The 23017-nt window shown below is 50.6% G+C and overlaps 1 protein-coding gene across 1 annotated transcript; it reads left to right on the forward strand.

Moving 5' to 3' along the window:
- Positions 1 to 336: 336 nt before the first annotated feature.
- On the forward strand, positions 337 to 17727 carry BCL6 (BCL6 transcription repressor). Its single transcript, XM_064721137.1, has 10 exons — positions 337 to 420; positions 9042 to 9080; positions 10090 to 10257; positions 11323 to 11544; positions 11696 to 12679; positions 13286 to 13467; positions 14427 to 14594; positions 15680 to 15810; positions 16248 to 16385; positions 17249 to 17727. The coding sequence occupies exons 3-10, from the start codon at positions 10097 to 10099 to the stop codon at positions 17390 to 17392; spliced, it is 2130 nt and encodes a 709-aa protein (XP_064577207.1). The 5' UTR covers positions 337 to 420; positions 9042 to 9080; positions 10090 to 10096; the 3' UTR covers positions 17393 to 17727.
- The last annotated feature ends 5290 nt before the right edge of the window (positions 17728 to 23017 follow it).

A 23017-nucleotide genomic window follows, 5' to 3' on the forward strand; every position in this document is an offset into this window, starting at 1 on the left:
GCCGCCGCTGCTCGGTCCGCGCCGCGCGCGCTGCTCCGCGCCCGCGCGCCCCCCACGTCACCGACAGCACCCGCCGCCACGTGACCCGCCGGCCGGGCGCGACCACTGGTGGGAGGGGGGAATGGGGAGGGGGATGAACGGGGGGCGACACCGTGAGACCCCCGCCGCCGCCGCGGCCCCCCTGGGACACGCGCCCCCACCTCGCCCACCCTGCTGGCGGCCGCCCCGGGGGGGCGCGCACGCCAGGAGGGGCGCGGCGCCGGGGAAGGCGCGGAGGGGGGAGGTCCGTGGCCCTCCCCATGCCCAGCGCGATGGTAGAGTCCGCAGCTCAAATTCCGAGAATTGGGCTCTGTTGATTCTTAGAACTGGGGTTCTTAGAAGTGGTGATGCAAGGAGTTTCTAGGAAAGCCCGGAGACCAGGTGATTGCTGCTTCTATTGCCGCGGCCGATTTTACCCTTTAATTCTCTCGCTCGCTTTTTTTTTTTTTTTTTTTTTCTCTCCATTTTTTTCCCTCCTCTTTCCCTCCCTGCCCCGCTCCGACGCTTGGCGCGGAGCCGCCTCTATATATTTCTACCCATTTTTTTCCCTCTCCCTCCTCATTCCTTCCCCCCCCTTTCCCGCTGCAGGTGCCCTTTATTTTTTTTTTTAGTACTATTATTATTATCATTTCAATTTAATTTTTTCCCTGGCTTATTTATTTATTTATTTCACATACACATCCCCCCCTTTTTCCCTTTCCCGCTGTCAGGCGAGAAAAAAATAGGGAAATAGGGGTGCCTGCATGTCTTTAACGCTGGGAGCGTGTATGAGGGGAGGGGAGCGGGGTGGGTGGGAGTGTCTCCCCTCGCCGTCCTCTCCCGGGGATTATCGGTTATCTGGGATTATTGGCTTTCCCGCACGCGTGACGGCCGGGTGGGGACGGGGGGGACGGCGGCGGCTGCTCTCTGCACCTGCAGCCGCTCCGCGGGCGCAGGACGGCGGCGAGCGCTGGCGGCCGCCGGGCTTGTGGCGTGACTCGGGGTCCGCTCTCAATGGCTGGATCCTTCGGTCGGGGTGTGTTATTTTTCTTTGCCCTTTTTTTTTTTTCCTTCTTTTTTATTTTTTGTAATTTTTTTAAATTTTTTTTGTGTGTGTGCGTGTTGTGTCGCTGTTGTCGTTTCGCCGCCGCACGAAGCCGCCGCGGAGCGGGGCTGGCGGCAGCGCGGGGGCTCGGCGGCACCGGGCACCGGCCTTTCCGCGCCAGCCCCCGTCTCTCTCTGTTTCTGTTATTAAAGCATTATTATTGTTATTCTGTCCCTGGCGCAACCGCGAAAGGGCTGGTGCGTTTTGCAACCTGTGGCGGGGCTGCGCCGTGATCTGTCAAGCCCCGGGCTAAGAGCGGGCGGTGATGGAGAAGACTTGCGGCATTTCCCTGCCCGGGGAAGGGGGGAGCCCGCGGGGAGGCTCGGCCGCCGCCGGCTGCCGGCCCCGGAGCACCGCGGAGCGCCGGCCCGGGGCGGCGGGGACCGCGCTTGCCTCGACGGTGCGTGCGGGGCGGCTGCCGGCCGAGAACCCAGCCGCGATGCAAAACTCGCGAAGGGGCAAAAGTGTATGAAGCGACTCTAAATATCACGCTAGGGCTGAAAAGAATAATAATAATAATAATAACAACACCACACCACCAGCCGCGGGGAGGAGCGGGCGTCCCCGCCGGGAGGAAGGCGGCGGGCGTGGGGAAGCGGAGCGCAGCCGTGCGAGGGATGCGAGGGACGGGGTCCGGGGCGCGATGCGTGCGGAGCCCCCCGCTGCCCCCAGCGCAGCCCTTGCCCTGTGTTTACTACCGCGGCGGACTTGGCGCGGGGACAGGCGCTCGTAAATCTGCCGCCGGCAGCCGCGGGGCTGGCCCCCGGCCACACGCTATTCCTGGAGCGAACGGCCGCGGGGAGCCGCGCAACCCCCGCGCCGCTCGCTGCGGCCCCGAAACCGCCGCGAGCGGGCGGGGAAAGACAGAGCGCTGTTTGTTTTGGTTTGTTGGGTGTTTTAATGGTTTTTATTAGGTGCGTGATCTTGTGTGCGCATTTTTTTTTTAATTTTTTTAAGCTCCCCCTCCCCCCCTTTAAAAATAAAAGGCAAAACAAAAACAAAACCGAAAAAGCCCAACTTTGTTATGAAAACTTTCGTGGTCGGACGGCAGCGACCTCTCCCGGCCGACCCCCCCCCCCCCCCCCCCGCCGTTCCCCCCGCCTGTAGTTTGCAAAGTCACAATATGAAATGTTATGAAATCGCCTCTTGGGAAGGAGGGAAACAGAAAGCAAGGCGTTTGCTCAGAAAAATCCGCGGCAGCCTCTCAGATGTGCCTAAAAAGCTGCCTTTAACCCCCCTGTTGCATTTCCAGGGAAAAGGCAAATCTGGGCTTAAAATCATGAGTCAAAATCAACAAAAACAAACCCGTTCCCGGTTAGTTTTTTCCACTGACTTCAGTAGGCACAGGATCAGTGCGAAGGGAGGCTGGGGACAGACGGATGAGGCTCAGTGAGAAGCTGCTACATTGGTCCGACATCTCTGTCTTGGGCCAAATTGCTACTTGTGCCAGTGGAGGTGTCAGCCGGGCTTGGGATTGTCAGCCCAGGGTTTGGGATCTGGCCCTTATTCAGTCTGGGAATTTTATTGATTCCTCTCCCGAGCCTTTAAATGCTTTAAAAATTATTTGCCATACTGTTTCGAGAATTTGAAGGATAAGAGCTTTAGGAGCAAATGCAGGCTCCTTCTTCCAGTCCTTGAGTAGGTTGCAGTTTTAAAATTGCTCTAAAAATATTTTAGGGGAATCCTCTCTTTATATATGCACAGAGAAGCAGAACCAAAGATTCTGTTATTTTCTCTTAAGGGTAGGATTGCAGGTTTAAAAATTTGTATTATAGATGGCAAACATTTTGCCCCATGAAACATATCCTCAAACCATTGAAATATTCAAAGGGTATCTAGAAAATTTCCAGAAGAATGGATTATTTTATTGTTCCAGTAAGGAAAGAGTTCATCTCTTGGTGTTCAATTTTGGTTGGCAAAACAGATCAAAGATCTCTTGAGATACATTTCAATTCCAATTTCCAATCCTCCTCAGTTCTGACTGTCTGAGTCAATATTGGGAGAGGAAGTGGAGGTTAACTGGTTAGTTATTATTGTGAAGGAAGAAGTTGGAATGAGAAGTGATTCTTACAAATCCCACCCCAAAAACAAAGCAAAAAAAAAAATCTGTCTAAAGGCTTTGTGACACTTTTTAGACATCCCTGTTTGCAGTGCAGGGAGGATTCAGCCGGCTGTTGGATAGTACAAAAATAAACCTAACAGAAACATTAAGTTTTTCAAAACAAGGCTGGAAAAGCTCATAAAAATAATGTTGCTCAGATGCGTTTTAAGAGAAACAGAATTACATCGACAAAATTATATGTTTTCCAGGTTTGGTTGGGGTGTTTTATTTTCCAAGGGGAAAAATCGCTCCTGCAGCAAAGCGAGCTGGTGCCATCTAGTGTCACCTCCCGCCGCTCGGCGCGGGGCTGGCGGGGCCGCCGGCCTCGGGAGAGTGGGAACATGTTTATTAACTGCTCGTTAAAAAAAGAAAAAAAATGCTTGCCAGCTTGGAGGAAGGTGGCAGAGGAAACTCTGGATGCCACTGAACTTACTTAAGGAGCCTAATTGGAAACAACCGAGTGCTTATTAAAGTCACTGACATTTCCATATGGAGTTCTCTCTGGGTCTGGTCATGAAATCACATGTGAAAATCTTTCCGAGTTGTGGTGTTAATCTGCCCTTGAATTTTTGCCTAATTTAGGATGTATTGTAAAGCTATGCTTTTTTTGTGTTTTCTTTTTTTTTTTTTTTTTTTTTTCCTCTTGGGCGGGGAAAGCTTTCAGCGTCCGACTGCAGCAGCCCAATATGAATTTGTAGGAATAGTATTTGGGTTTGGAGCACATTTTTTTTCTTAGTAAACAGTAATGTTATCCTCAAAACCCCATACAAATACAGGTGGTAAAACTTTGTGTGCCAGTCCTATGTGGTAGGACTGTCCTCTCACTTTATTTTTCCATGAAAAATAAAACCTTTTCACAAAGTCTATAGGTGAATAAAATGAAGATCTAATCAGTAGATGCATTTCTCAGTATGCAATTTATGTACCTTCATATATTTATGGTGTTAAGGCTGAAGAACTGTTTCATGCCTGGCTTAGTCTGCATTCTGTAATACCTGGGCTGGGAACTTCACTCAAAGAGCTTTTACCGGTTCAGCTGGAGCCTGAAATGTTGTTTTCATTTTTCTGAGAAGTTGGTAAAATCTAAATTTGGTGGAAGGTTGCTTGTGTGCTCATAACCTCTTGCTCCATTTTATAGTAGCCTGGGAGTCTATAAACGGGAGCCTGTATGCCGAGTGCCTGTATTCTTCTCTAGATCTATTTTTAAACCATTCTTCTGTTTGGCAAAAAGTGACACTTGGTTTCCATGTTTACAGCAGGCATTGGCAAACCTCAGGATTTCACAGTTTGCAGTTTGGTTAGATTAGTATCCAAAAGTCAGCATCTGACCAGTGAGCTCCTTCAGACTGCAAATTTAGACTGTGAATGTAGTCCTCCTTCCTCCTTTTTCCTTTTTTTTTTTTTTTTTTTTTTTTTAATCCAAGCTAGATCTTATGTGTTAGCATCACTGCAGGACGCTGGCAGCCAAAAGACACACGCCCCTAAACTGGAACAAGTGTGTAGTCTTTAGGACTGCTTTAAAATCCCAGTAATCTCAGTGGAGCTTCCCATCTAAGCCAGAGGCAGAACTAGGGGCATTTGGGAGAGGGGCAGGAAATTTTTGATCTAAATTGTTTTCCTCTCCCTCTTTCTCCTGGTCAGTTGCTGCCTTTGGGGCTGTATGCTGGGTACCCATGGGGAATGTTGGACCCCTTTTTATGGAGGAGAGAGCTTGAGACAAGCGCACTGCAGGACAGGGGTCTGAATGGCTCCTGAAGAAAGTGTCCTGTAGGACCTAGATACCCTTTGAAATTAACCTCCTTAAATCTGTTTGGCTAAATATAGGGGCAAGGAGGTGTCTCTGCCCTGGCCAAGGCACCCCAAACTGGGCATGTGTCTCATCCCATCCAGGTGGGATGTCAGAGCAGTTCCTTACTGCCAGAAGGAGCTGTGCCACCCTCAGCCCCAGGAGTACAGAGACAGGGAGGGTCAGGTGCCAGCTGATAATTTTCTGTCCCAGAGCAGGGTAGGGATGATCAGACACCTCCTTGGAGCCCAGTGGGGCCAGGGACCCAGCTCAGCTGCTGGGCACACCCAGCTCCAGCTGCACCCTGCTCTCGGGTCGGCATCTCAGTGCAGGGCTGTGTTGGCAGGGCACGGAGTCCATCTTCTGTTCTCTGGAGTAGCTCCCTAGATTTCAGCCAGGACACATGGTTCCTGCCTTCCCTTGAAAAATTAATGTGCCAGATTGCTTGGGGTCGTTTGAAATGCTGAGGAAGGCTCGACTCCTTGCTTCCCAAGGGCACGCACTGCCTCTGCCTCACAGCCAGAGCTTGGCTCTGTAGAGGGCAGGGGAGTCCTCTTTAGTAGGAAAACATTGGAGGCAGTTTTAGCGTGCTTACCCCCTCCCTCCTCTGCATTTTCTTCTGCAAAGACCAAAACAATGTGAGACTTGAGCTGGGCCAGCTTTCAAGGGCAATCCTTTAAACCCTCTTTTGAAGTATGAACTATAAAGTTCCCTGCGGCACTCGAGAAAATATGCAGTTTTCCTGGTTCCAAATGCTGATAATAAACCCGTCCAGATAATGCATTGCATTTCCTAGAAACATTTGTTTGCTGGCAGGAAATTGGATCAGATTGAGACCGCTCGATAGAGCGAGTGCGATCTGCTCTCGGAAGGGTACGGTGGAAAATACGACAGGGCTTGCACTGGTGATGCTGCTTTTGATCTGTGCTGACGCTGTGGACTTCTCTGTCTCTTTTCGGGTTATTATTAACCCAGCCACGTTTTGGCCTAGACACTAACCACAAGCTACTAAACTAATAAAACTGCTGTGACAACTAAAGGACACTTAGTGCCCCTGGATTGTGTGGTATCAGAAAGCTGAGCTGGGCACTCACACACCCACAGCCAAAAGCATCTTCTTCACCGTGGCATGTAGCACCCATGGCTTTGCTGGGGCAGCCACCCACACCCCACCTCATTTTCTTGGTTGTCCCCCTGATCCCTGTTCAGGAGAAACCAGGCATTCCTTGGCAGGGTGGAGAGGCAGCTGGCAGCACGCCCTGGCAGGCAGCGGGGATGTTCCCATGGGGCTGGGACCCTGCAGGGTGCAGGGACTGGGGAGGAGGAGGAGGGCAGGATGGAGCTTCCCCTGGGCGGGCAGTTTCAGAACACTGTGTGGGATGAGGCTGTGGGGAAGGAAGACTTCACCCAGCCATCCCTCCAAGGTGATGTGAGTGAGTCGGCGCTGCAGGCTCTGGAGGGGTAGGAGATTGGGGCCCAGGGAGGGGGAGTGTTTGATGCCCTCCTCCCTGCCTATGCGATTGGGGGCGGGAGAAGGCTTAAGACCACGGGGTATCACCATGCAAAGAAGGATGGGGGAGCAAGGTATTCCCCCCTGTGCACAGAGCGGGAGGAGGATGAATGAAAAGGGATTGCCTCTAACTGGGAGAGTAGATCAATGGAGAGGCATGGCAGAAAAAAAACCAGAAACCCTGGTTCTCCCCTCTGCCCTAGGGTAAGTGAGCAAAGAGGGTCTCCCCTTTGCCTGGCGTTGAGCTGGAAGAGATTCCCCCACATGAAGGTACACCTTCCCTGTGCTCACAGAGCTGCAGGGAAGGCAGGGCCAGCTCTGGGCTCCTTTCCAGGAATGGGTTTTCTCGGGGAGGTGCCGGCAGGGAAGGGCTGTTCCCTGAACCGCTGGGGCAGACCCATTGCCTTCCTGGAAGGCAACAGCAGTGACTGTCCCGTGTGGCCACCCCCAAAATGGGCCCTGTGCCCATTCCAGACCTTCCTCTATGGGCACAGCCAGCCCTGGCACACGGCCTCGAGCACTGCCAGAGAGCCCACACCTGCAAGGTACTGGACAGGAAAACTGGAGGGGTGGGGTGGGATGATGCTCTGGCCCCAGCTGAGCCTGGAGGAGCCTCATGGGGTTTGAGGGGGGTTTAGATGGCAAAGACCGTGCTTGGCTGCAGTGGTTTATTCTGTCCCCATCACTGGTCTCTGGTCTTTGTTTGCCGTCCTGTTCTCTCTGGTCTGAGTATCCTCCCGTGCTGGGGTACAGAGATAGTGCTGCGTGGGGACTGGAAGGGGCAGGGTTAATACAGCTCAGCACAGCGAGAGGAAGGAAAGTCCCTTTCCCTTTGCATGCCCACATCCTGCAGCCAGGAGCTGCTTGGGATGCACCTGCCCAGCTCTTGGGGCTGTAGACATTGAGCAGCACTGTGCTGGGAGGGATAATTTGGAAAGGTGGGGAGGGGGCTGTGCTGGGGTCCAGCTCCAGGAGAGAAGCTGGCTGTCCCCCTGGCAGTGCTGTGCCCTCACTGTGGATAAGGAGATTTGGCTACAGCAGCTTCTCACATGATGCTCAGGGGTACAGAGTTCATCTGGCTGTTTTTAACTTTGTTGGTTTACAAGTCGGTCACCTCCTCACCTCTGTGACACTGAGGTGACTCCCCAGAGCCTGGCAGAGTATGCCTGCCACTGTGGCTGAGGTTGGGGTGCCAGCCAGCTGCCCCAAGCACACACATCTGCTCATGTGGGCACAAGGATGTGTGCTGCACTCCTTGCAGAGCACTGTGAGTCCCTTGGCTCGCAGTTGATGGTAGTGAGTGGCTGGCAGTGAGCATGTACAGAAAGGTCAGAGTCTGCAGTATTTGGGAAATGAGTCACTTTTTGTATGTGCATAAAGTTTTAAGCTGGCCAGGCTCAGAGCAGCTCTGAAGATTTGTGTTTGATGGCTGGAATAAAGCTGTAAGACACCCTCTGGGTTTTGTGCGTGATACCCTGCTTTAAATCTCATCTTTTCATCCCAGTGGCTCTGGGGATGGGAGGGGATCTTGGGCTCCAGTTCTGCACATCTCTTGCAAGGGAGAGGAGAGGCAACACTGGACAATCCCTTGTTTCAGAGATTATTGAGCTTCCTACAGTCTTAACAGTCTAGGGGTTAGTCCTCAAAATGGTGTGATGAAGGTCTTGGGGTTTGTTGTCTCATTTATTGTGCCTCGACCTGCTAAGACAACTCTCTGAGGACATTCTTCCTGCATTGGTGCCAAGTCAATTGGGTTTGGTTTAAGTAAATTTTGGAGGATTAGTACGAGTTCGGCAAGGCAATTAACTCCTGGGTTTCCTTGCTGTTCTGTCCCAGCTACATTGCTGGGTGAAGCTAGTGCCTGGAGACACAGCTTGTGGTTTAAGGGAAGGCTTTGGCAGCAGCAAGAGGAAGGGACATTTGTTCTGCATCCTTATTGTCTCCACCACTGGCTTCCTATGCAGTCCTGGCCAAGTCATGTGTGTACTTGACACCTATATCCTCCCAAATCTGTTGAGCAATCCCATCCCAGGGCGTTTTCACCAATGGCTGGAGCATGTGGGTTTCTGAGGAGAGTGGCAGCAGTTTGTGTGTATGTCATACCTGTTAACAAGGTGCTGGGAGTATGGCATGGCTTGAATGTGGCACCGGACAGGAATTCAGTTTTGGCAGGGGAAGAGTTATCTCCAAAAGAAGTGGTGAGAAAATTCTCGCTTGACTTCCTTTCCCCACCTGCCTTTAAGTTCCTGAGTCATGGAAATGAAAATCTCCTTGGCATCCGCCCATGGTTTGGGCTAGAGGGTGTGGAAGAAGCTATGATTGGATTCTCAAAGGCTGTGATTGTGATAAGAACGTACTGTACCGGAAGAAACAAATGTTAACCTTACTGGAGAGTAGAAGGTTTGTTATCTCTAGCTTTTATCCAACTGATACTTGAGCGAAATAGCAGCCTTGTGACCTGCCATGCCAATTCATAATTATAAGCTAATGTGGTGTTTGTTTTCTTGTGATTTATTTGTAGGTTTGAAAGAAACTTTTGGACTGTGAATTGAGGCATTGGGTATGTAAATTTAAATCTTGTATTTTTCCTCCTAATCTGTCTCCCCTTTCCTTAATGCAATGTTTCATTAGACACAGCTGGAATTTGGTTTTGGGAGAGCAGCTGCTCTGTAGAAACTACTGTATGTTCATGTGTCACTGGGGAAGGAGGAGTCAGGATTATGGGAGGGGGTTGAGCATCGAAGAATTTACCACCAAAGATGCACATTCCAGCCCAAACCTCAGGGAGACATGGGCCATCCTGGGTGCTGCTTGGGATGACACCTCAGAGATGTGTCAACAGGTGTTGTGTTGGGAGAAGGCTTCGTATTCCTCGACTAACCCAAACCTTGCTCATTGGCCATGGTGTGGGTAGCAGCCCAGCAGGTTAGATGAGTTCTACTCCTCACCAGTTAATTGGGAAACTGTGGACAGGTCTTCTCCAGAGTGACCACCACTTGGGAGCAGGAAAGTAGTTTCCTGGGTGAGGGCTGGTATTCCACTGTGGGCTGGATTTTCCAGATGTTGAAATCATTCAACTTCAGTTGGGACCTTAAGGCTTGTTTTGATTCCTGTGGCTGGATTTACAGCCAGACATCACACAGGTGAGGAGGATGGCTCCTGAGGGAGTTTGGAAGGCTAGAAGCTTCTAAAGTTGGAAACATTATGGAGATGAACCTGAGTGGGCGGAGTGGACTGGGATGGGGCTGCCATGGGTGAGGCAGGGAGAAAGAGGAGATGGTTGGCTAATCATCAGGAGGGTCTGATTGCATTCACCACCAGCTTGATGGGTGGGATGAGACGAGCCAGGTCTCACTATCGGGAGACATGGGACATCACTAGGCAGCCTGGCAAAAGCTTGGTGTGGTACAGGACTGTTTGCCTTGGGACCAAGGAGCTGGTGCTGCCCCTACCAGGAGCAGTTGGCCATCTGAGTATGTCCTAGAGCAGCAGCTGTCTCTTCCTCAGGTTTAGGGTACTTGCCTGGTTGTTCTCCCTTCTCATCTTCCTCTGATGGTTGTGTGTCCCAGACTCAAGATGGCCTCGCCGGCAGACAGCTGCATCCAGTTCACGCGCCACGCCAGCGACGTCCTCCTTAACCTCAACCGCCTTAGAAGCCGGGACATCTTGACCGATGTTGTCATCATCGTGAACCGGGAGCAGTTCAGAGCCCACAAAACAGTCCTGATGGCCTGCAGGTGAGAACAGGCTCCTTCCCTGGCTCCCTCCTTGCTCCTTCAGCCTTTGGCCTCCAGAAGCATTGCTGCAGTCCTGTGGGTGCTCGTGGGATTCACAGGGAATCAGAGGCAGAGAAACAGAATGGGAAGGAGCTGCCAAGAAATTTATACCTGTAATGGGATTAGAGCTGAGACCACTTCCCTCCAGTGCTGCCCTCACCTCTCTCCTTGTGTACCCACATCTGCCCACACACAGCCCATGGAGACCAGCAGGAGCACTGCAGCTGTGAGGCACATCCCTGAAGGCAAAGCACAAATGTGCCACAAGGACAGGAGAGGAGAGTAGAGGGAGGGCTGGATGTTCACTGGGATGAGTGAGTCTTCTGTGACCGAGGTGTCCCCTGCCACTGCTATTTTTAGAGCTATTCCTCCCTGGCTCCCAGACTGCTGGCTGCACCCACCTTAGTTGATTAATTTTTTTATTTTTAAAGGCTGATGTGGTCTGAAATCCCTTCCCATCTCCTAAGATTGCTGGAATTGCTTCCCAGTGAATGCTAATTAATATCCCACCATTGCCCAGTTGAATTACAGCAAATGCCTTCCAGGTTCTCTTGCTGACATGGTGTAAAGACTTCAAAAAGCCGAGCTTTGACTATTAAAATGTCTGAAAAAATGTTTTGCCAACATTTCTCCTTTTTTTGTTTTTCTGGTTTAAAACCGTGTGGATGCCCCGAGAGGCTTCTGAAAGAAATGAGTCATAGTGGAAGGGGGATGGAGATAAGAACAACAATGGAAAAAAACAAAAAAGCTGGGGAATTACTAAATGGAGGCAGTGGGAAGTTGTTGAGCAGGTGAGATCTAAAAGCAGGCTGTTCCAGTTGGGAAAAGCGCAGTGCAGAAGACGCTTACTAAGCTGAGAAACCAAGCTTGATAATAAGGGGGAAGCTCAGGGAATTTGGTAATTGCCTCCTCCTCCTCCCTTCCCATTCACAAACCCCCTCTGCACTCAGGGATTTCATACAAATTCTCCTTTTTTTCCTTTGAATTGTCATAACACTTGTCCTCTGTACTGTCTCCCCTCTACAGTGGCCTCTTCTACAGCATCTTCACTGACCAGCTCAAGTGCAACTTGAATGTTATCAACCTAGATCCTGAAATTAACCCTGAGGGGTTTTGCATCCTCTTGGACTTCATGTACACCTCCCGCCTGAACTTGAGGGAGAACAATATCATGGCTGTGATGGCCACAGCACTCTACCTGCAGATGGAGCACGTGGTTGACACCTGCCGAAGGTTTGTCAAGTCTAGGTGAGTGCAGTTGGTGAGTTTTGAAGAGCTGGGGACTGTGTATTTGGGTGGGCAGGGGAAGAACTGACAAAATATCTGCAAATATATCTTTAACAGCTGGAAATTACTTTGTCTCCCTCCTGAACAATTACTTTGCTTTCCCCAATTCCAGCGAAGCAGAGATGGTATCTGCTGTGAAGACCCCAAGGGAAGAGTTTCTGGCTGGACGGATGCTGGGCCACCCAGAGGTGATGGCTTATCGGAGCAGAGATGTCTCAGAGAACGGAATGCCTCTTCAAAATGGGTCCCTCTGCAACGGGAGGGCCTTTGCACCCGGCTTGATCAACAGTTTGTCTGGATCCCCCATTTCCTACCATGGATACAGCCCGCTCCCTCTAAATAGCTTCCTGGTGGATGATGAGTTGCGGGAGATGAGGATGCCTCTCTCTGAACTCTCAAGGGCAGGTGCCTTCCCCAAGGAGAGGATCCTGCCGTGCGACAGCTCCAGGACAATCCCCACTGAGTACGTGAGAACCATCACCGACATCTCTGCCAACATGTGCCACGCTACCATCTATGCTCCAAAAGAAGGTGCTGCTGAAGAAGCCAGGAGTGACATGCACTACAGCGTGGCTTCTGGGCCCAAACCTGTCATCCCTTCAGTCCGGAACAATCCCTACTTCCCCTGCGACAAAGTGGCCAAAGAGGAGGAGCGGACCTCTTCAGAGGACGAGATCAGCCAGCACTTTGAGCCCACCAACACACCCCTGGACCGCAAGGGACTCATCAGCCCTCAGAGCCCGCAGAAGTCAGACTGCCAGCCCAACTCACCAACTGAATCCAGCAGCAGCAAGAATGCCCGTATCGGCCAGAACTCCAGCTCCCTCTTCACCAAGAGCCCCACAGACCCCAAAGCCTGCAACTGGAAGAAGTACAAGTTCATTGTCCTCAACTCTCTCAACCAGAACACCAAGCAAGACAGCGCTGACCAGAACGAGATGGGAACCCTCTCTCCTCGCACCTATGTGCCCATGTCCACTTGCCAGCAGTCCATGGAGCCAGAGCATCTCAATGTGCAATCCCCCACCAAGATAAGCGTGAATGGTGAAGACTCTACGATCCCACAAGCGAGTAGACTCAACAATATTGTTAACAGGTGAGAAGATTTCCACCCCCCTTGCCCCTCCTCCCTGAGAAACAGGACTTCCTGCATTGTTGGTGAGGGTTTGGAAGTGTGAAATATCTGTAGCATTGGGCTGGGAAGTCCAGTCATGAGCAGATGGAATCCCCTCCATTTGGTGGAGGGCTGCCAGTGACATTGAGTGCCCACCATCCCCACTGTAGTGGTGCCAGCGAGGACTGGCAAAGGAACTGGGAATGTTGGGTTGTGAATCCCTGGGTAACTTTGGCAGCTCTGGATGATTTTTGGAGCCTGGATTTGTCTAGCCTGTGTTTCCACCAGACTCCTATACCTTAAGTTTTTGTTGGCTGTAAGCATTGGAATGGCCAAAGTATCAGGGAACAATATGCTATTTTCTCAACCTAGATGTTCCTAAAGACATATGAGGTCATTTGTGATGGACATCTGAAGGTTTGAAGCTTAAGGATTTGTTGTTGATCAGGGCTATGCTGTGCAGCTCACCACAAAGATGTCCCCATAAAACGTGCCTGTCCCTTGTGTTGGGAGGGGTGCAAACACCCTCGGTATCTCGAGCACAGCAAGGGCCTTCTCACAGCTCTGTACGTTGCTCTCCTTCCACAGGTCCCGGGATGGGTCCCCTCGGAGCAGCGAAGGGCAGTCCCCACTGTACATGCATTCATCAAAGTGCAGCTCCTGTGGCTGCCAGTCCCCACAACATACTGAGATGTGCCTTCATACCCCTGGCTCAAACTTTGGAGAAGAGATGGGGGAAACCCAGTCTGAATACTCCGACTCCAGCTGCGGTGAGTCTTGCATCCTTGGTCGTCTTTTTCAACCAGCAGCTGGGGGCCGTGCAATGTAGGGATCTGTCACTGAGTGCCCTGTGATCAAACACACAGTCAGACCTGTCCCAGATGCTGGTGGAACACACAGTGCTCTACAGCCCCCTCTTAACTGTCTGCCCAGCTGTGTGCATGCATATGAGGGACACATGCACATGGGAATTGCTCCTTCCTCCCCTTCCCCAGCACCATTCAGATACCTTGTGCAGGGAGATAGTCACCTGCTGCAAACCTGGCAGGTAAGGACAGGAAACAAGTGCACCCCACCCCACCAGAACCACAGGAGAACAAGCCTGACAGATGTAATGACCCATAATGGGAATTGGGCAAGCTGGCATGTCTCATGCATCCGTCATGATATCTTTATTATCAGGGAGCCCAGTGTGCACATCTGGGGAAGTGCAGATAATGAGCCTTGCAATCTTGTTACAAAACCCCACAAGCCCAAAGACAGGTATCTGTGCACACATCTGCCTGTAGCTCAGGGAGGGGGAATGCAGCATTGCCACCTGTAGTGTGGGCAGAGATCCAAGGAGGCAGCATCACTGTGGTAACACTCAACACAACATTTAAGAGTTGGGCATCCTCCTACTGGGGGAGTCTGCCTTGTGATTTGCATCATGATCATCTTCCCAAGCTCAAGGCAGACATCTGTACCTGTAAAGGTTAAAAGACCTCTGAAGGTACAGGAGTTGCTCCAGAGCTGAGCATCCTTCAGAGGATGCCTGATCTCTTGAGTGCTTTCATGGACCTCTCTGGAAGGTGTAACAGCACAGTGCAAGCACAACTGAATGTGAACCCCTGCACCTGGGTGCTTGTTCCAACACTTGCTCTGGCTGCCACTCTCCTCCATCCCATAGCCTACCAAGAAGGTGACCCATGGACTGTCCATCTGATTGCTCCTCTCTCTGCCCTCCCAGAGAACGGAGCCTTCTTCTGCAACGAGTGCGACTGCCGGTTCTCCGAGGAGGCGTCTCTCAAGAGACATTCTCTGCAGGTGCACAGTGACAAGCCCTACAAGTGTGACCGCTGCCAGGCCTCCTTTCGCTACAAGGGGAATCTCGCCAGCCACAAAACCGTCCACACAGGTACAGTGCTGGCTGTGGGGACAGCTTTGGGGAGGCTGTGGTTTGGTGAGCACATAGGTTCTTATGGCTGGGTTTGTGCCTGGTGCAGCATCCTCTGCTCTGTGTCACAAGCTGTCCCTGATGGGAAGAGCAAGGTGCTCTACTTGGCACTGGCAGGGAGCCCTTGGACAGAGCACCAAACCTGGGAATGGAGGATGCCCTTGCAGCAAGGGTAGAATTCAACTTCCTTTGCTGTAAAGCACTGGGTACCACTATTTTTAAAGGTGTCGTGCAAAATTCATAACTTGGGAGCAAATGCATGGCCTCCAGGTAACTTTGTGGTAGACTTAAGCAAGAAAAAATATTAAAAATAGTCGAAAGAACATTTAAGGAGAAGTCTGAGATGTATTTTTACATCCTAGAAATCCAGGTCACATCTAGCTTGGCATAAACTGTGCTGATGGGAAAATCTGTGAATGGATGGACTCTGTGAATCAGCACAATGAAAGCTGAGAAAGGAAGAGGATATTAAGGGTTTAGTCATTTGCTGACAAACCTAGAGCTTATTTTATTTCACGCTTTTAATGCTTAACATGTCAACAGCCAGTTCACAAGCTGGGGAAAGAAAGTCTGGGCTGATGACACTGCTGCTGCACTGAATTAGACCCAAATTCCCACAGTCTCAGCTGAGCTCCAGGAGGGCTGTGCAGGGGACTGAGACAACACAAGTACCAGGGCAGTGTGTTCAAGGGTGCTTACTGACAGCTCTAGGGAGATGTAGGTGCCAGCTGCTGTCCCAGGGTCAGGAGGAACAATGCTGTTAATCCTTGCTGGCAGAACTGCCTGACTTCCTCTCTTGCCCTGAAGGCTGCAGCTCCCAACCCAAAAGAGAAAAGCTGCCTCCTGAGCTCACCCTGCCCCTGTGGACACCCTGCCCAATGCTGCTTGTTCACAGCCATCTCCAAAAGGGACAGGAGTCAGGGCTGGTGCTTCATGCCATGAGGTCTGGCAGCTAAGGGGCTGAACTCTGGGGAGCACCATGGATCCTGGGTGCTGAGCACACCTGAATGTAGCTAATCCCTCACCCTTTCTTTTGGGCTCTGCAGGAGAGAAGCCGTACCGCTGCAACATCTGCGGGGCACAGTTCAACCGACCAGCCAACCTGAAAACCCACACACGCATCCACTCTGGGGAGAAACCCTACAAGTGTGAGACCTGTGGCGCCAGATTTGTCCAGGTGTGTGTGGCCTCTGGGACCCACAGAGCCTGGGGAGGTTGGATGTGGTTGGATCTTCTCCCCAAGACTGGCAGATCTTCACTGCCAACACTGGTGATGCCTCATGGCAGAGAGGAGGGTGATGTTGGCCCAGCTTGCTACCTTGGGCCGCTCTTCCCATGGTGTTGTAGGATAAATATGGACCTTAAGGTTCAAGGGGGACAATCTGGCTTAGTAAGGAAGCCTGAATGCTGGTTGTGGCTGTTCTGCTCCATTTTGTCTTAAGGACTTGGAGGTACCAGAGCTCAGACACACGTCCCTGACTCCCAGCTATAACCCAATAGACTAAAAAAGCTGTCTGGGCAGAACCCCATTCCCACAGGGATGGGATTCTCCCTTGCTCCCAGTGGGATGCCATCCTCCCTGGGCCTGTTGTGACCCAGAGCTGCTCTCTGCAGGTGGCCCACCTCCGTGCTCACGTGCTCATTCACACCGGGGAGAAGCCGTACCCCTGTGAGATCTGCGGCACACGCTTCCGGCACCTGCAGACCCTCAAAAGTCACCTTCGAATCCACACAGGAGAGAAACCCTATCATGTGAGTGCCCTGCTTTTTTTGGTGGTGGGCAATCTCAGCTTGGGCTGGGGGACAATGCTGTCAAGCCTGGGGGCTGTGAAGACACAAGGGCATTTGCACAGGCTGGTTGCAGCATCCTAACGCCCTTTGCCAGCCTCGTGAGGCCCCACACCAAGGTCACATCCCTGCTTCTCGTGCCCCATTTCCCTCCCAGGCATTAGCTGATGCTGATGTGGTATTTTTTCAGGCGTGGCTGTGTTGGAAACACTGACATGCAGCCCAAGCTGGGTGCATCTTAGTTGCTCTTTTCTTCCACCCCATCTGGAAGGTCACACTACTTCAAATAGCTGTGGCTTAAATTACAGCTGCCTGTGGTGTGTGGGGATAGGGGAAAGGAGCAGACAGCCTGGCCTGAGCTCCCCTCTGATGGTGATAATCACACCCAGCAAGCAGTATGCCCTGCCTTGCCTGCAGCCCTGTGGGCTCCCAGCTCTTTGCTGGGCCTTTCCTGGCTTTCACCATCTGTTAGAAAGGGAATCCAAGAAGAGGTTGACATCTAAACATCCTGGAGCCATTCAGCTCAGCAGAGACCAAAAGCAGCTCTAGAAATAGCCCTGTAGCTGGTTTGATCACCTAGATATGGAGCTTGATGCTATGTCTAACAGAGCCAGAGTCATCTCCTGAGGGACGTAGCCCTTTGTGCATCCCATAATCCATACAGGCTGCTGCAAGCCTGGGATGGGGTGCCCGCAGGTGCTGCTCCTCCCACCATGTTCCCACTTTTCCCCTGCTCCGCCTGTATAGTGGGTGCAGTGTCCTAGGGCTGAGGATGTGTTCCCTGCCACGGTGTTTGACACCCTCTCTCTTTGCCTGTCGCCCCACAGTGTGAGAAGTGCAACCTGCATTTCCGCCACAAAAGCCAGCTGCGGCTGCACCTGCGGCAGAAGCATGGGGCCATCACCAACACCAAGGTGCAGTACCGCATCTCGGCCAGTGAGGTGCCCCCGGAGCTCCCCAAGGCCTGCTGAAGGCACGGATGGCCCAGGAGGAGCTCGTCTGGCGGGGCATGGCGGGGAGAAGCTGTCCAAAGGATACTTGCAACACTTTAAAACAAAAAAAAAAGAGAGAGAAAAAAATATTCATCACATGATGGAGTGCCTCTAAACCCATAGTACAGATAGGTGGAAAAACATTAGAAATTAAAAAAAAAAATTACAAATACACGGGTTTTATTTTTCCCAGTTATGTGAAACAAAAAGAAAAAATAAAATTATTCAGATCTTACTGTATATAAAACATAAAAAAATTTAAAATAGTCATTTTAAATGTCTGTGCAGTGGAGTGTTGATAAACTCTGGAGTCTAACCTTCACAGCCTTTGCCGTTTGAAGATGAGGAATGTAATGTTGATTTATGGGAACAGATTTTTTTCTTTTGTATGCAAAATGTGTGTTCTTTTAAAGAGAAAGTATGCTATTAAAGAGAGGGCTTTAACTTTTTTAACCAAAGGTGAAGGAATCTATGGCAGAGTTGTAAATATATATAGATATAAATATATAAATATATATATAAAATAAATATATATAGACCTTTAAAAAAGCTATATTAAAAATATATAAAATGCATTAAAGGCTCAGTTGGACTCTGCAGGCAGAAGCCACTCTGAGAATCTTTATTATGATAGAGCACTTAAGGAGATATTTTAAAGTATTGCATCTGTACAAGTAAGAAAATATTTTGTCTAAATGCATCAGTGTATTTGTATTTTTTTGCAAGTGAAGGTTTACAATTTACAAAAAAGTGTGTATTAAACCAACAAAGCTGCAGAAGGAATTTAAAATAATAATAAAGTGTAATTTTTTGTTCTAGTTCTCAGTCTGTATATATGTAAAATGTGGTTTCGCACGGTGCCTTTCTTTTCAATGGAAGTTTTCAGTGTATGGACTATATTGAGCTCAGTTTCTTCAAGGTACAGCCTGATGTTGCAAAAGGAGTTTTGGTGGAACTCTTTAAGTGGGGGAGTGTTTTATTTTTTTTTGTTTTGGAATTTTTTTTTGTCTTATTTTACATGCTTGTGTTATAAACAATCTCGGGAGACAGGGTTTGGGCTGTGTCTAAACTGCATTAATGCGTTTCTGTAAAATATAGCTGTACAAATAAAAGAATAAAATGAAGAAAAGTGATGTATGATGGAGTGAGAGGTCTGTTCTTACCTGTCCTTCTCCTTAAGCACCTTGAAGCCTGGCTGGTGCCTGGGGAAGGGGCTGAGCATCCCAAGCCCTGGTGCAAGCTCTTGGCTCGGTGTGGCTCTTGCCCTGTATTGAAGGCAGGGACTCTTTTAGCCTTGAGTGAGGGTGGTCTCTGGCAGGAGCAAGACTCAGGTTTGCTCTGGATCCTGGTGGGGACTGTGCCACCCCCTGGGTGCTTTCTGCATTGGCACTGAGTAGCCAGAGGGAACAGGGCAGAGCCTGGGAGAAACCTTTGCTAACCGGCCCAGGGACAGCTCCAGATGGCTGAGTAGTTATTTATATTTCCTGGAATCCAGTGCACTTGCCAGAATTGCTCAGGGAAGATGACTGCCTGCTGCTCCTCTCTTCTCAGAGCCCGGGATGGGGGGGCTGCTGTTCTGCCTGCCTTGTGGGATGATTCAGGGGAGCAGGGCCTGTAACCCCATCCAGGACCTCACTGGCCAAGAGCATCTCTGTTTCCAGCCATTGCACGCTGGCTTTGGGCCAGAACTGAGACAGCCCAGCCTGAGGGAGTGCCTGGCTCGCCCTGGTGGGGAGAGGAGCTGCTTTGCTCTGTTTGCATGGCTGTGGTGTGCTGGGAGAAGCTCTGAGTGCCCGGGCCCTGAGCTCTGTGCAGGCAGCCCGGCAGCTCTGCTGGTTTCAGAAAACCAAAGAGCCTCAGGCAAAAAGTTTCTCTGACTTACACAGACAGGACTGGCTGGAACCAGCACTGGTGTGGAGCATGGGCCCGGCGTGGGGTCTGAGTTTCATTTTGAGTTTAGTTAATTCATGGGGGGGGTTGCCAGATGATTCACAGTGGGAACACTTGGAAGCACCAGCAGGAAGGGGAGGGCTTGGCTGTTTGCAGGGTCAGGAGGGGCTGCACTTAGGAGGAGCTGGAGATGAAGAGAAGGATGTGGTTTTCAACACACCATGGAACAGGGGTGGATGTGAGATAACCAAAGCAGCTTTGCATGGGAAGAAAATGCCAAGAGGGGGAGCCAATTTGCTGTGTTGCAGCATCCTTGCTGCTCTGAATTGGCCTTCTGATGGTCACAGCAGGCTGAGACAACTATTGCTGACATCAGCTGAACTTTTTTAGGATCAGGAGCTATGAAGATGCTTTTGGGCCCCATAAGTGGGATCATGATGACTGATAACAGCAATGCTGTTCTTAGAGAAGTTTCACCTGAGGAATTGTCTTGCTTAGCATAGCCTCTGGATCTCGACAGGCTGCTGAGCTGGATAGAGTGGCTGGTCCTCATCTTTTAGGTCTGCTGCTCTTCCTTATGACATCTTTGAGCTCTTGCTTTTTGTGCTCATCTAAAGGCAATGCAGTTGTCTTTTCCTGTTTGCCTCTAAATAAACACATTGTTTCAGGATGAAAGTTAAACTTTTCAACTTCTACTCTTGTCTTGTGAGGCTCCTCCCTGAGGACTGTGTCCAGCTCTGGGCAAGGAAGACTCGTTGGAGTGAGTCCAGAGGAGAGCCACTAAGCTGGCTGCAGGATTGGAACACATCTTCAGTGAGGACATGCTGAGAGAATTGGGGCTGTTCAGGTTGGAGAAGGTTCCAGGGAGACCTTAGAGCACTTTACAGTACCTAAAGGGAGCCCACAAGAGAGTTGGAGAGGGATTTCTCACCAGGACATGTGAGGGGCACAAGGGGGAATGGCCTTAAGATGAAGGAAAGTAGATTTAGATTAGCTATTAGGAGAACATTCTTACCCACGGTGGTGGTGAGGCACTGGAACAGGTTGCCCAGAGAAGCTGTGGATGTCAAATCCATGAAGTGTTCAAGGCCAGGCTGGATGAGGCCTTGAGTAACGCTAATCAGTTACTCTGATTAGATGTCTCTGCCCATGGCAGCGGGTTGTAACAAGATGATCTTAAACATCCCCTCCAACATAAGCCATTCTATGATTTTGTGACCCCCAGCTCCTCTGGCTTGTCTCCCAGCAGCCCAGAGCTGCTGGCATGTGAAGAAACCCCACAAAAAGGCAAGAGCTGAGCAAAGCCAGCCTCTCTCTCTCTCCTCTTTGGTTTGGCCAGGCAGGACAAGCTGCCTGGCAGCCTGCAGCAAGCTCCTGCCTGCTGTGGGGCAGGCATTTCATGAAGTGAGGTCTTCCCAAGCATCCTTCTGAGCAAGAGCCTATCTTTTATCCTGAAGGCTGAGGCCAGCATGAGCCCTCACCAACTTACTCGTGTTAGACACAGGGTGGTGGAAAAATCACCACAAATGGATCATTGCCTGAGAGTTGACAATAGCAAAATCTTGCTTTCCCACCTTATTCCCTCTCTTACTTTCCCTTTCCACCTTTCTCAGGTGGGTTTTTAATGTTTAGTAAAGCTGGCTGTCCTCACAGCAGGGTTTTGACACACTGCTCTCATTTGACACACATATTTAGATTTCTCCCCTCCCTGTCAGGACCTGCTTGCCTTTGAGCTCACCGCCTCTCTGGTTACTGCAGTTGTCACTTTTGGAAGCGGCTGGGCTGGACTGACAGCTCCACTTGCCCCAGAAAAGCAGCTGTGCAGCCACGACCTTTATTTCCTATTGACTTGCCCAGCTGCACTTGCAAAATAAATACTGTATTTTCCCGGAGCATGGTTTCCTCCTCCTGACGAATTTTATTTTTTTTTTAAACAGTGATGTCATGGCTTTTCCGGGCAGTTCAGCTGAAGCGATAGCAATCCGCGGTCACAGGCCTGCAGGCATCTGGCACGGGTGGTGTTTGGGGAGGCGAGGGAGCCCTCACACACAGAGCTGCCCTACACCCTCTTTGTGTCTGCTTTATACCCACAAACACTGAACTGCTCGGCCCTGCCTGTGTCTGTGCTGCTGGGTTGTCCGCCCTTGGAAAACCTAGCTTCAGAGACAGGCCGGCATTCAGAGGGAAGTTCACCACAGAGCCTATGGAATGGCTGCTTGCCAGGAAGGCCCAGCATGGAAATGGGGATTCAAACTCCAGGGGAGTGAGCAGGGTTAGAGGGGAGAATGCTTTATTTGTTTTGGCAGCGTTGATGGACGACCCCCGGGGCCGGGGCCGGGGCCGGGGCCGGGGCCGGGGCCGGGGCCGGGGCCGGGGCCGGGGCCGGGGCCGGGACGCTCCGCTGCATTCTGCCGAGTCTCCACAAGAGGGCAGTGGAAGACGGAGTTTAAGCACGCAGTCCTGGAATTATGGAGTCGTTTGGGTTGGAAGGGATTTTAAAGGTCATCCAATTCCAACCGTGGACATCTTTCCACAAGATCGGGTTCCTCAAAGTCTCATCCAGGCTGCTCTTCCAGGTGTGGAGCATCCGCAGCTTCTCTAGGTTACCCATTCCTCACAGTAAAGAATTACTTCCTTATATCTAACCTAAATTGTCCCTATTTCAGTTTAAAACCATTCCTCTTTGTCCTGTCCCTGCATATCCTTGTAAAAAGTCCATCACTGACTTTCTATAATCCTGTTTAGGTGCTGGAAAGTGCTATAAGGTCTCCTCAGGGCCTTTTCCAGGCTGAACAGAGATGGTGTTAATAGAGGAGAGACATAGAATAAAGCAGAGATAATTATTTCTTGATTTTATGTGCTCATCCATCTGTACCCATATTCTCTTTTCTTTTGCTAACAATTCCTCACAGCTCAGGCCAGCATCTCTCTGTATGGTCCCAAACACAGCCCTGACTCCTGGCAGCCACTGCAGTAGTACAGATAAATACCCTGGTATTTAACTCTCATATTATACCTGGTACATCACTCTTAGCTCAGCCTATTCAGCTTTGTTTCTGTGAGTGTTTGTGCTGGTTTTTCCCTTGCCTTTACCATGTCTTTCCTTTCCCCTTTCTCTTCCCTCTCCCTTTCCCTTTTCTCTTCAAGGCAGTTGCTATTAGCCCTATGGATGCCATGGCAATATCCTAAGTGGCTGAGATTGGGAATAAATCTCAGGTAGCAGCATCAGAAATCCTAAACACAGCTCAGGCTCTTAGAGAGAGACATTTCAAAAATTAGGTACTAGAATTCCAGCTCTGTGAACTTCCACAGCCTGACTGCCTTCCCTCTTTGCTACTGGAGCAGAAATCCCAGAGGCTTGTAATTGATGGAGAGGCAAATTCTTTTGGATCTGTGCCCAAGTTTTACTATAAAAACAGAACCTCTCAGAGCTGTTGTAAGTCCATGAACAGCCCCAACATTGCTGCTGTCTCTGTGCCCCATTCCAGGGGTACACAGTACCATTCAGCCAGAGGCTCTCTCCCTTATTGAGCTCTTGGTTTTTATTATCACTCAGGCAATGACTGAATACTTTTTCTCCACTCGTCTGGATCTCCCGGAGCAGAAACCTGCTTTATTAGATTTCCAGCAAGCTGTTAAAGCTGTGGGGCTGTAGCAGCCTCCTCACTGCCCCACAGCACCAGCTGCACGTCCAGAGGCAGTACAGGGAATGCC

The sequence above is a fragment of the Zonotrichia leucophrys genome, chromosome 9, assembly GCF_028769735.1.
Source record: "Zonotrichia leucophrys gambelii isolate GWCS_2022_RI chromosome 9, RI_Zleu_2.0, whole genome shotgun sequence".
NCBI classification, from domain to species: Eukaryota; Metazoa; Chordata; class Aves; order Passeriformes; family Passerellidae; genus Zonotrichia; species Zonotrichia leucophrys.